At 46.1% G+C, this 14,052-nt stretch overlaps 1 protein-coding gene across 1 annotated transcript in view; it reads right to left on the bottom strand.

The window, feature by feature from the left end:
• scarf2 (scavenger receptor class F, member 2) overlaps positions 1-14,052 on the bottom strand; it is a 59,827-nt gene that overhangs the window by 22,068 nt on the left and 23,707 nt on the right. Inside the window, exon 6 of the mRNA XM_055655871.1 lies at positions 12,420-12,548. Coding sequence (XP_055511846.1) covers positions 12,420-12,548 — 129 coding nt within the window. The remainder of the gene's footprint in view (positions 1-12,419; positions 12,549-14,052) is intronic.

Raw genomic sequence — 14,052 nt, 5'->3', positions numbered from 1 at the left:
TTTTCACTGGTGGGAGAGTCTAGGCCTAGAGGCCATAGACTTAGAATTAAAGGACGTTCTTTTAGGAAGCTGAGGAGAAAATTATTTTGTCCGAGGGTGGTGAATATGTAGAATTCTTTGCCACAGAAGGCTGTAGAGGCCAAGACAGTGGATATTTTTTAAGGCAGAGATAGATGTTTGATTAGTACAGGTGATAGAGGTTATGGGGAGAAGGCAGGAGAATGGGCTTAGAAGGAAGAAATAGATCAGCCATGATTGAATGGCGGAGTAGACTTGATGGGCTGAATGGCCCAATTCTACTCCTATCACTAATGACCTTATGAGACAGGTGTGGGGAAATGGGACGAATGTAGGTGGGTCATCTTGGTCAGAAGATAGATACAAAGTGCTGGAGTAACTCAGCGGGTCAGGCAGCATCGCTGGAGAAAAAGAATAGGTGATGTTTTGAGATGGAACCCTGCAGACTCTTTTGCAGGCTTAATCTTGGTCGGTTTGGGCGAGTTGGGCTGAAGGGCCTATTTCCATGCTGTATGACTAATCAATTGCACAATCAATTAATAACCATGAAATGAAGTAACCATAATTGTGCAAAACCAGAGTCTGTCATGCACCCGGAGATAGTCAATAGAAGGTCAAGGTTGCTGAGGCAGTGTTGCACAATTTTTAAGAGCTTGGAGGTTGTTGTTCTCATCACTAACATCAGCAGGTTTGGATAGACCCAAAAAGCTGGAGTAACTCAGCGGGACAGGCAGCTTCTCTAGAGAGAAGGAATGGGTGATGTTTCAGGTCGAGACCCTTCTTCAGATTGGTCGGGGTTTAGGGAAACGAGAGATATAGACGATGATGTAGAGAAATAAAGAACAATGAATGAAATATATGCAATAAGGGTAACAATAATAAAGGAAGCAGGCCATTGGTAGCTGTTTGTTGGGTGAAAACGAGGAGCTAGTGCAACTTGGGTGGGGGAGGGACAGAGAGAGAGGGAATGCCGAGGCTACCTGTTGTTAGAGAAATCGATATTCATATCACTAGGCTATAAGCTGCCCAAGCAAAATATGAGATGGCGTTCCTCCAAATTGCATTGAGCCTCACTCTGACAATGAAGGAGACTGAAGACGGAAAGGATAGAGTGGGAATGGGAAGGAGAATTAAAGTGTTTAGCAACCGGGACAATCAGGTAGGTTCAGGTGGACTGAGCGCAGATGTACAGCAAAATGATCGACCAGCCTACGTTTGGTCTCGCTGATGTATAAAAGTTCACATCTTGAACAATGGATACAATGGATGAGGTTGGAGGAGGTGCAAGTGAACCTCTGCTTCACCTGGAAGGACTGTCGGAGTCTACTCATAACTCCTGGTATGTGTAGGAAGGAACTGCAGGTACTGGTTTACACCGAGGATAGACGCAAAATGCTGGAGTAGCTCAGCGGGACAGGCAGCATCTCTGTAGGGAAGGAATGGGTGACGTTTCAGGTTGAGACCCTTCTTCAGACTCTGACTGATATATGAATATGGAGGGTTTAGAGGGATATAGGCCAAACACTGGTAAAAAGGGGTTAGCCTAGTGTGCTAACTCGGTTGGCGTTGTTAATGTGGCTCTATGACTCCATGAAAGCAGCCTTGTTCTCCTTCAGTTCGCCTACTGCCACAACAGGTCCGCAGCTGATGTCATCTCCTAATGCCCCTGTCCCACTTAGGAAACCTGAACGGAAACGTCTGGAGACTTTGCGCCCCACCCAAGGTTTCCGTGCAGTTCCCGGAGGTTTTTGTCAGTCTCCCTACCTACTTCCACTACCTGCAACCTCCGGCAACCACCTGCAACCTCCGGGAACCGCACGGAAACCTTGGGTGGGGCGCAGAGTCTCCAGAGGTTTCCGTTCAGGTTTCCTAAGTGGGACAGGGGCATTACACTCATCCCTGGAACACCTGGATAAGAATATCATCTATGAAAGATTCCTATTCATCAACAGCAGCTCTGCTTCCAATTCCATCATCCCAACCAAGCTCACCTAGGTCGGCATGGACAAGTTGGGCTGATGGGCCTGTTTCTGTGTCTAGGGAAGAACTGCAGATGCTGGTTTACACTGAAGATCAGACACAAAATGCTGCAGTAGCTCAGCGGGCAGGCAGCATCTCTGGGGAATTTAGGGGGACGTTTCAGGTCGAGACCATTCTTTAGACTGGAGACTGAAGAAGGGCCTGTTTCTCTGCCGCAGAGCTCCATGACCCTAAAAGGCCACTCCCCGAACACCCTTAATCAGAGCTACTGAACGGAGTGTGGGCTTTTGCTGCACTCTCTGGCAAGGCTAAAAAGAATTCAAGCTGTTCTCTCCAAGCTTCAGCAAGTTGACTCCAACAGCAGCCATCCTCCGCTGAAACCTCACAGCCACTTTTGCAGCCAATTGTTCTGTGAAAGGTTACGATGGAATCATTCAGTTTGCCCAGCTGGAAGCAACATTTCGGCCGATGCCAAGGAATGCTGGAGAGGAGAGGGAGACAGGGAGGGGTCGAGGCAAGTAGCATTCTAAAACACCAGATCCATTTATGTTAATGTCAAAACAAATTCCTGTCAGGCGGAACTTTTATTTTTCCACTGGAGTTTCGATGATCTTTCCACTTTCTGCATTTTGCAAATCCCAGCATGACTGAACGTTGACCACAAGGGTAAAGGAATATGTATTTTGGTCTGCGACTGTAAAATAAACAATCCTTCAGACGCAGCCCCCAGTGCTCCCCCTCCACATCCTTCCCTCTCATCTCCCATTTAAAAAAAATCCTCAGGACTCAAAGAGTGCAGAGCAGGTGAGGAAACGGCTACATTCAGGCAAGATTCCAGCTGGATTATTTCGTGCAACATCCGTTCAAAATCTCCTTGAAGACTCAGACAGCCCTTGCATGCCAAAGCTAAATTAGACATACATAAAACACAGTATTTACCCTGCCCCCCCTAACCCCCCCCCCCCCCCCCCCCCCCCCCCCCCCCCTCCATCCCCCCCATCTCTCATGCCCCATCTCTGGATGCTCAGAGTGAAACAATGTGATGGTACACTAACTCCACACTCCAGCACTTTCCAATCGACCTAACGCTCTGATACAGAGCCAGCTTTAACATCGCTGTTTCTGGCTCCTTCATTAAACAAAACCACATGAAAGGCTGCAGATCTGCAGAGTTGAGCTACATTTAACTCAGCGTTGAGGCAGTGGGTTAGGGGCGTTGGCTCAATGTTAGATTCAGAGCTACTCTTCTGACATTCAGGTCAAGTGTCAGCCTTCCTTTAGTGATAGCTCGCTCCCCTTGGAGTCAGAAGGTCACGGGTTCAATTTTACTCAAGGGTTTCAAACCGTTTCAAACTGAGTTGACACTTCAGTGTAATGAACAATGCAGCTAATTGCTGTGCTGCCAAACTTACAGGCAATGCTATCCATTGTGCAGGTAGTGAGAGGAACATCAACCAGAGGTTACCTATATGCAAACTTAAATTCTGACTATTGAGAGGGCAGTGGAGGCAGGTTCTCTAGATGCTTTCAAGAGAGAGCTAGATAGGGTTCTTAAAAATAGCGGAGTCAGGGGATATGGGGAGAGGGCAGGAAAGAGGTACTGATCGGGGATGATCAGCCACGATCACATTGAATGGCGGTGCTGGCTCGAAGGGCCAAATGGGCTACTCCTGCACCTATAGTCTATTGTCTATTATTGGATCTATAGAACGTGCTGCCTCAAAAAGACAGCCAACATCATCAAAGACCCACACCACCCTGGCCACGTTCTCGTTTCATTTCTACCCTCGCGAAGTCGTTACAGGAGCCTGAAAACCGTCACCTCCAGGTTCGAGAACTGTTCTTCCCTCTTGTACACTGCACAACGCTAACTAAACTATGAGCTTCTATGGAAGATAGACACAAAATGCTGGAGTAACTCCGTGGAACAGGCAGCATTTCTGCATAGAAGGAAGGGGTGGCATTTCGGGAGGAGACCCTTCTTCAGACTGAAAAAGGGTCTCGACGCAAAACGTCACCCATTCCTTCTATCCAGAGATGCTGCCTGTCCTGTTGAGTTACTCCAATATTTTGTTTCTATCTTTGGTGAACAGGTCCCCCCAGTGCCCTGAACAAACCTTCATCCCTTCCAGAAAGACCTGGACCTACCAACTACCCGTTCAAAATCAATTCAATGTCTCATTCACTTTCCACTGACTGGTCAGCATGCAAGAAAGACTTCTCGCTGTACCTCAGTACACGTAACAACAGACCAAACGGAACTGTGTGATGATGCACAAGATAAAGTATTGCAATACATAGCAAGTCAGTCAGCATCTAAAGAGAGGACTCAGAGTGGAGGGAAACGCATACAGATTACAGTGGCAGAGCGGCAATGCAAGATACCAACAGCCTTGTAGGACCAGGTCGACCCCTACATCGCTGACCAAGTGCTGCCACCAGGACAACGGCCCTTTAAGCCCAAGATAACACTCGATATTTTTTTAAACTTTGATTCTTAAAATCTACAAGATGGCTCTGGAAATGTGGAAACAATTTGCCTCAGAAGAAACCTATTATTTTTAACACGACAATCATTGCACTCTTATACTTAAGTAGGATTAGTTTAGTTTAGTTTATTGTCACGTGTACCGAGGTACAGTGAAAAGCTTTTGTTGCCTGCTAACCAGTCAGCAGAAAGACAATATATGATTACAATCCAGTCATTTACAGTGTATAGATATATGATAAGGGAATAACGTTTAGTGCAAGGTGACGCCAACAAGGTCCAATCAAGAATAGTCCGAGCCGAGGGTCACCAATGAGGTAGATAGCAGTTCAGCACTGCGCTCTGGTTGTGGTAGGATGATTCAGTTGTCTGATTACAGCTGGGAAGAAACTGTCCCTGAATCTGGAGGTGGAGGAGATTATATTATGCGCCTATGTCTGGTATTATTTTACTGGATTGTATGCAAAACAAAGCATTTCACTGTATCTAGGTACACATGCCAATGAAGTAACTATTGGATCTGCCAAAATTACTCTGTGTATTCACCCTATCTATTCCCCTCTGCAAGCAGATTAAGTTTTGGTTCAGATTTCGAACGTTGCCAAAAGATTTTTTGTTATTTTTCTGTTCCTATTTCCACTGTGCAGGAAGCACTTTGGGAATATGCGAAATGTGCTGAAAAGCATGCGGTCTCGAACGCTCTCGTTTGCTTTATTCTTGCCAGCGAGAGTTAACTCCGAGCTGCCTATCCAACAACATGTGAGTAATGAGTAACATCTGATAACACCAATACGATGTTCTGAGGGATCGCCGGAGCGGAGGGATAGGGAGAGATGATGGGAAAGTGAGTAGACATAGAATCATAGACTCAGAGCCATCGAGTGATACAGGGTGGCAACAGGCCCTTCGGCCCAACTTGCCCACACCGGCCAACATGTCCCAGCTACACTCGACGCCTGCGTTTGGTCCATATCCCTCCAAACCTGTCCTATCCATGTACCTGTTTAACTGCTTTTTAAATGTTGGGATAGTCCCTGCCTCAACTACCTCCTCTGGCAGCTTGTTCAATACATCCACCACCCTTTGTGTGAAAAAGTTACCCCTCAGATTCCTATTAAATCTTTTCCCCCTTCACCGTGAATCTATGTACTCTGGTCCTCGATTCCCCTACTCTGGGCAAGAGATTCTGTGGATCTACCCGATTTATTCCCCTCATGTTTTAATTAATTGCACTGGAGATGGGAGGAGGGGTTGAGTTGGAGATTTTCTCTTACTGCAGGACAGGAGGCAGATTTATGGTTAAATTGGGACGTGATTACAACAGTTTGGAAGCTCAACAAAGAGCCATTGAGATGGAGTCTGCAGCCAGCAAAAGAATGTCAATGATTTCAGGACAGGATGGGCTAGGGTAAGGATGGGAAGCATGAAATGTAGAGGCTAAACATCCTTGTGGATTAACTTATGGAAGAGGTTCCCTTCCTCCCACTGCCTCTACATTTCACTCCTCCTCTTCTCTCCTTATCTGACTCCCTTTTGACTCCTTGTCACCTCCAGCCTCCACCACCTCTCTGCTATAAAAAACATTCACAGAATGGCCTCCTCCTGTATCTGAAAGACTGCTCTGGAAGCTTTCAAAAAATATTTTGTTTGTGGTGGGAAGGAAGTTTGATTTTGGTTTAGAGGTGCAGCATGAAAACAGGCTTTGGGACATGGGAGAAAACCGAATCACCCGGAGGAAACTCATGAGCCACAGGGAGAACATGCAAACTCCTCACATACAGTACCCGAGGATTGAACCCAGGTGTCTAGTACTGTGGGGCTACAACTCTACCACCGTGCCGCCATTTTATCTGACTCTCTTTTCTCTTATTTACACCTCTAGCCTTCACTGCCTCTCCAACATTAAAACATTAACAGAACGACTTCCTCCTGTATGTGAATGAAATCTCTGGAGGCCTTCAAAGGTACGTTAATGATGGCGGTGGATGGGGGATCCCTTTGTATCCAGAGCAATCTTTAAATTGACCTCTGTAAATTGGAAACTTCTCAGATCTTCCATGTCCAACTCTTGTCGGTAACTGACACCGCGCTTTCACGTTTGGGCCAGAGCAGTTACTTTGCCCGAATTAGATTCTTTAGCCAGAGAGTGGTAAATCTGTGAAACTCAAGAAGGGGGCTGAGAATGCATCCTTGCAGAGCACCTGTGTTGAGGATTATCGTAGAGAATGATTTGGCCCCTATGCTCACTGATTTTGGTCTGCTGGTCAGGAAGTCAAGGATCCAGTTGCAGAGATGAGTGCTGACTCCAAGTCCCGCAAATTTGTATGATGAGCTTGGATGGTATAATGGAGTTGTAGTCTATGAATAGAAGTCTGACATCTCGCTTATCCAGGTGCTACAGATATGAGTGTAGGGCCAGGGCAATGGCATCGTCTGTGGACCTGTTGTGGTGGTAGGTGAACTGCAGTGGGTCAAGGCCGTCTGATAGACTGGATTTAATGCTTTCCATAACTAGCTTTTCAAAGTATTTCATGATGGCAATTGTCAAGGCCACTGAACAGTAATCGTTTAGGCATGATGTTTTGCTCTTCTTTGGCACCTGGATGATGGTGGGCTTCTTGAAGCAGTTGTGCACCTCAGAATAGAGAATAAAAATGTCTGTGAATATTCCCACTGGCGGGTCCGTGCAGCTACTAAGGGCACAACCAAGAACTCCGTCTGGGCCAGTTGCTTTCCATGGGTTCGCCTTCAGGAAGACCAATCTCACCTCAGTTACAGTGACCCAGGGAAGGGGCACACTGGAGTCTGAAGGGCCAAGTGTTGCCGCCCTGTTGGCTCGATGCGAGCACAGAAAGAATTCAGTTCATCAGGTAGGTCTGCACTATCACCAACGATGCTGCGTGACCTTGCTTTGCAGCCAGTTGTAGTAATCAAACCGTGCCACATTTTGTATGTGTCCGAGTGATTATATTGGGACTCTCGCCGGAAAGCTGGAACTTCGGCATCGGGTGAAAAGTCCTCAGCGGCTTGGAATATCTGGAGTAGGCTCGATGGGCCGAATGGCTTAATTCTACTCCTATAACTTGTGAACTTGTGAACATTATCTGTCAGAGGGGACACTTATTTTTGGTTTCAATGGCCCAGGCAGGAGATCAGTGCAAAAATCATTAGATGGGACTGGTTATGCAGGCACACACAGCTATGCTTCCTGCAAAGGAGAGATGAGAATGGCAGGGCTTTAAATATCAGCGCTCTCTTGACCCTGGGACCTGCTCACGGCAGTCCTGGAAGCCGAGGGTCAGGAAATATTCAGCAGCCAGTTTCTCGGGACCGACGGGCTGGAGGTCTCGTTGAATCCGACAGCGTTGTGGAACGCTGATTGGTATTCATTTCAGCCAGTCTGGCAGCCGCTGAATCAGATTGTCATTCACTGCAGGAAGAGCACAGGTCCACACAAAACCCCAGGAAAAACACGCTCGCTCCATTAATTTCACAGCCTCGTCCTTTGGGTCTGAAGGTTGAACGCTGGAGGCCGAGGAGAGACTTGTCAGAAGTTTATAACATTCTGACAGGCACAAAATGCTGGAGTAACTCAGCGGCTCAGGCAGCGTCACTGGAGATCATGGATAGGTGACGTTTCAAATCGGGACCCTTCAGCGTGGACAGAGACTTATCTCCAGCATGGAAGTGTCAAAGACTTGAGACCATAGCCTTAAGGTGGGAGGGGGCAAAGTTTAATGGAGATGTGCGGGCAAGTTATTTTTTTCAACAGAGAGCGGTGGGGGCCTGGGACGTGCTGCCAAAGGTGGTGCTGGAGGCAAATACGAGAGTGGCATTTAAGAGAATTTCAGATTGGCGCATTGATATGCAGGGAATGGAGGGAGATGGATCACGTGCAAGAAGAGATTAGTTTAACTTTTGTCGTTGTGGGCCGAAGGGCCTGTTTCTGAGTTGCACTGTTCTATGTTCAAAGCAAAATATATTTCAGAATGTTACAACCAGGTATCATTTAAAAAAAAAGTCACTCTGTCAGATTTCTTTGCTCTCAAATTAGAAAACAGACAGATATTCCAAAAGCAAGCGTGTGTGTAAAATTCCCAAATCTCCGGGAATTCAACAGCTTTGGCCCATTATCTTGACTTCAAAGCTATTCACTCTGCAGCCTTTAAACTTCTTAGGTTAGAAATTGGATCCATGTTTTCATATGCAGCGGTGGAGCTGCTGCTTCTCAGCGCCAGAGACCCGGGCTCGATCCTGACTATGGGCGCGGCTTGTATGGAGTTTGTACCTTCTCCCGGTGACCGCATTAGTTTTCTCCGGTTGACATAGACAATAGGTGCAGGAGTAGGCCATTCGGCCCTTCGAGCCAGCACCGCCATTCAATATGATCATCCCAATTCCTGCCTTCTCTCCATATCCCCTGACTCCGCTATCTTTAAGAGCCCTATCTAGCTCTCTCTTGAAAGTATCCAGAGAACCGGCCTCCACTTCCATCTGAGGCAGAGAATTCCACAGACTCACAACTCTCTGTGTGAAAAAGTGTTTCCTCATCTCCGTTCTAAATGGTTTACCCCTTATTCTTAAACTGTGGCCCCTGGGTCTGGACTTCCCCAACATCTGGAACATGTTTCCTGCCTCTAGCATGTCCAAACCCTTAATAATCTTATATGTTTCAATAAATCCCCTCTCAACCTCTTAAATTCCAGAGTATACAAGCCCAGCCACTCCATTCTCTCAGCATATGACAGTCCCGCCATCCCGGGAATTAACCTGGTAAAGCTACGCTGCACTCCCTCAATAGCAAGAAGTTCCTTCAAATTAGGGGACCAAAACTGCACACGATACTCCAAGTGCACCGATTTCCTCCCACATTCCAAAGACATACAGGTTTGTAGGTTAATTGGCAGCATAATAATTGTAAAATTGTCCCTGGTGTGTAATATGTGCTAATGTACTGGGTGATCAATGGTCAGCGTGGATTCGGTGGGCCGAAGGGCCTATTTCCACACTGTATCTCTAAAGTCTAAAGTCGAAACTCACAAGCTATTATAGACACCTGATAATTTCCCTGAACCTCCTCCCATCAAAGGACTAGTTGAAGTGGAACCTCTCTGTAAGATGTGCCCTAATCTACTGATTAGTGGACAGGGATCGCTGGCTGTTAATGCCACATTGGACTCTGAGAGAACAGGGATGTGGATGTCATGATATAGTGCGATGATTTAATGTACAGTACAGACATCTCATGGAGTCATAGACCAGAGTAAAAGCCCCTTCTGCCTAATGACTCCATGCAGACCACTTTATTAAAGTTATAGTCGTACAGCACGGAAAAACGCCCTTCGACCCAACTATCTATACTGACCAAGATGGCATATCTAGGTTAGTCCAATTTTCACATTATTCCCCTAAATCTTTCCTATCCATATTACTGTCTTTTAAACATTCTTATTGTACCTCCCTCAACTACTTTTTCTGGCAGCTCATTCCATATATCCAATATGTCAAAAATTGCTCCTTAGGATCATATTAAATGTTTCCCCTCTCAACTTAAACCTACGCCCTCTAGTTCTTGATTCCCCTCCCCGTGGGGAAAAGACTCGCTGGGCCGAAGGGCCTGATGCTCTGCTGTATTACTCTCTGTTCACACAGAGGAGACCCTCGCGGTCACAGGGAGCATTGGTGGAGTTCGCCTGAACTCCACACAGACAGCTCCAGAGGTCAGGATTGAACCCGGGTTTCAGGTGCTGTGAGGCAGCAGCTCTACCAGCTCTGCCACTGTGTTGCCCCTTGTTCTCCCCACTTCCCCATCAACTGTCTCCACATTCAACCACTATCCAATGCATCTGGGACCGCTTCGAGTGGCCCAACCCATCCGTCTCTGAAGGAAACCCATGCGGTCACAGGTACATGCAAACTCCACACAGACAGCCACCAGTTGTCAGATTTGAACCAGGATGCTGGAGTTCTGGATGCAGCAACTCAAACAGCTGAAGATAGACACAGCGGGTCAGGCAGCATCTGTGGAGAAAAGGAATAGGTAACATTTCAGCTCACGACCCCTCATCCCGGATATCAAATGTCATGAGATGAAGGGTCTCAACACGTCACCTATTCCCTATTCTCCAGAGATGCTGCCTGACCCGGTGAGTTACTCCAGCATATTGTTTTTTATTTCTGGTGTAAACCAGCATCCGCAATTCCTTCCCACACAACTCCACGAGCTGCACCACCATCCCATCATGTCGTGGGCACTTCATTGCAAATTACCTCAGCAGCCAGAGGAGCTCGAACAAGATCACCTTTGCAAAGTGGCTGCTGCAAAGTCACGACATCAAGAAAAGGCAAGGCTTAAGATGTAATTTGAGCCGGGTCTGAGATTATTCAGAAGGTTGTTGCTGTTGTTTTAACTGCTGGTCCTTGATGAAAGCTAAAGTAAATCTTTCATTTATGCAACAACAGGCCAACATCTGGTAATACTTTCCTCCCAGCCCAATCATCTGCAGCATGTGTACCTGGGCCCCACTGGGGCTAATATTATTCAGCGTGGACAAGTTTTGTCTGGCATTCTCAAATATCTGCAAATTTGACATCTATTCAGCAACCAAACTTAGAGTTCAATGTCACAACAAGGGATGTACCAGCAGTGATCTAATAGCATCAATCTCAAAACCCCTGGTGTTTTTGTTGTGACTGTGTACACTCACACATCTAAAAATGTTACATGCCACTATCTTGTTTTCCAACCAGGTTACACGCGTGTTTTATTAAGCATGTGTAATGGCACCTTTTTCTCTACAAAACAAATTTAGTCTTTTTCCTCCAAGAACAGGAATATTGATCATGCCTCAGAGAAGCAGAGAAGGTTATTGGCTGCAACCTTCCCTCCATTGATGAACTGTACACTGCAAGGGCCAGGGAAACGAGCGGGCAAGATCATTTCTGACCCCTCTCACCCTGGCCACAAACTCTTTGAATCACTTCCCTCTGGAAGGCGACTCCGGACTGTCAAAGCTGCCACAGCCAGACATAAAAACTGTTTTTATCCACGAATAGTTGCTCTACTCAACAGCCAAAAATCTGTAGCCACCCTTTGATCTGGTAATTTGTTGGTTCACATGCTTGATCAATGGTGTTTTATCATTAATGTTTTATTATTATTAGTGTTTAGTATTTTCTGAGTCATTTGTAACTGTCACTGTATGTCATGTTGTTACTTGTGGGCAGAGCACCAAGGCAAATTCCTTGTATGTGAATACTTGGCCAATAAACTTACTTACTTACTTACTCTTGTTATACATCAGGTATGTCCTGGAGAGCAGGGAACACATATGCAAATGCCCAGTTATTTAGCACTGCATTGGGCCTTTCCATCCTGGAATCTCACGGAAGACTGTCAAGGCATTGAACATTTGTAAATATCCATTGACCACATGCTAACACTTTGTCTGAAGTCATAGGATGGCAAGGTGGCATACCAGTAGAGTTGCTACGGCACCAGAGAGCAGGGTTCAATCCTGACTACGGGTGCTGTCTGTACGGAGTTTGTACCTTCTTCCTGTAACTGCGTGGGTTTTCCCCAGGTGAACCGGTTTCCTCCCACACGCCAAAAATGTACAGGTTTGCAGATTCATTGGCTTTGATAAAATTGTAAATTGTCCCTCACATGTAGGATAATGCTAATGTATGGTGATCGCGGGTTGGTGCGGACTCGCTGGGCAGAAGGGCCTGTTTTGCGCTGTATCGCCAGAGTACATAGAGTCACAGTGTCATATAACATGAAAACAGGCCCTTCGGCCCAGCTCACCCATGCTGACCAAGATGCCCCATCTATGCCCGTCCACTATTGCCACATTTGGCGTACTGTATATCCCCCTAAACCTGTCCTACCCACGTCAATACAGGGTGTTGCTCACTGTCGTGCAGTACTTACGAGAGGCCATGGAAACCTTTGTGGCAAATGCATTCTCCTGTTACAAAGTGGCAGGTCCCATTGAAGCAATCCATGCAGACTGAGTTGCAGTTCTCCCCGTAGGTACCATTCTGGCACTTCACCTCGCACCTGACAACAGAAAGAAATCATTCACGACCAAAGCAAAAATAAAACACAATGAATTTTAAATACTCTCCAGAGATGCTCTAGCAATCAATCAGCAGAATCATCCTCCAGTGATAAGCAATCATAAAAATTCAGATGACTCCTTTAATCACTTTCTGATTTGTGGTCTGATGGGCCCGTTCCCGTGCTGCACTGTTCTATGTTCTATGTCATTCTACTGTTCTACAGCATGGTTGAGTTGGGCCGAAGGGCCCCTTTTCCCTGCTGTATAATTCTATGACTATTGCGGCTGTGTGCACTAAGTTACATCTGTGAAGGTCGCACAGACCAGACTCCCCACCATTGACTCCATCTACACTTCACGCTGCCTCAGAAAAGCAGCCAACGTAATCAAAGACTTGTCCCACCTCATTCCCTCTTCTCCCTGCTCCCATCTGGCAGAAGGTACACAAGCTTGAAAGCACGCACCACCAGGCTCAGGAACAGCTTGTTCCCCTCTGTTATTTGGCTTCTGAATGGTGCTTCCATGAGCTAGGATACTGTCCTATTCATCTCTACCCCATTGTGGATATTGGACTTTGTCTCTGGAACTGATGCGCTACAATGCTGAGACCTATATTCTATATCTTGTACTCTTTGCTCTACCTATTGTACAAGTTCGACTTGATTATTTTTATGTATAGAATTATCTGAATATTATTAGTGTATTATACATTACATATTGTACTATATATGGACATTATAGTATGAGTCTGATGAAGGGTTCCGACCTGAAACGTCACCTATTACTTTTCTCCAGAGATGCAGCCTGACCCGTTGAGTTACTCCAGTATTATGTGTGGTGCTTGGATAACATGCAGAACAAAGCTGTTCACTGTAGCTCGGTGCACATGATAATAATAAACCTAATCCTAATGTACAGGCTTGAAGGGGGATGGAGGTCAATGAAATGGATGAGATAAACCATATACAAATCAAGCTTGCACTCCTGAAACCAACGTCCTAGTTTGCAGGGAGAAAGGATCACCAAGCCAGCCAGAGAAACTGTGAGGGGTCAATTGGTATTGGTTTATTATTGTCATCTACACTGAGATACAGTGAAAAGCTTCTGTTTGCGTGCTCTATCTCAGTGTACATGACAATAATACATGACATATACAGTGTATGTGTCGGAAGGAACTACAGATGCTTGTTTACACTGAAGATACAGACAAAATGCTGGAGTAACAGCGGGACAGGCAGCATCTCAGGAGAGAAGGAATGGGCGATGTTTCGGGTCGAGACCCTTCTTCAGATATATACTGTATCCCAGTATACATAACAATCGTAAACCAATACCAATTAATTCCTTGCAGTCAAATAAAATCATACTATATGCGAGTACAATCAAGCCATACACATGTACAACAGGTCGTGCAAAGAGAAAATTACCAGAGCACAGAATATGATGTTGCCACGTTACAATTACAGAGAAAACATCCAAGGTGTGTAATGTGGTCGGTCCACC

This window comes from Leucoraja erinacea, chromosome 25 (genome assembly GCF_028641065.1).
Source record: "Leucoraja erinacea ecotype New England chromosome 25, Leri_hhj_1, whole genome shotgun sequence".
NCBI classification, from domain to species: domain Eukaryota; kingdom Metazoa; phylum Chordata; class Chondrichthyes; order Rajiformes; family Rajidae; genus Leucoraja; species Leucoraja erinaceus.
Note: the sequence above shows the minus strand (reverse complement) of the source record. Positions and strands in the feature narration are given on the sequence as shown.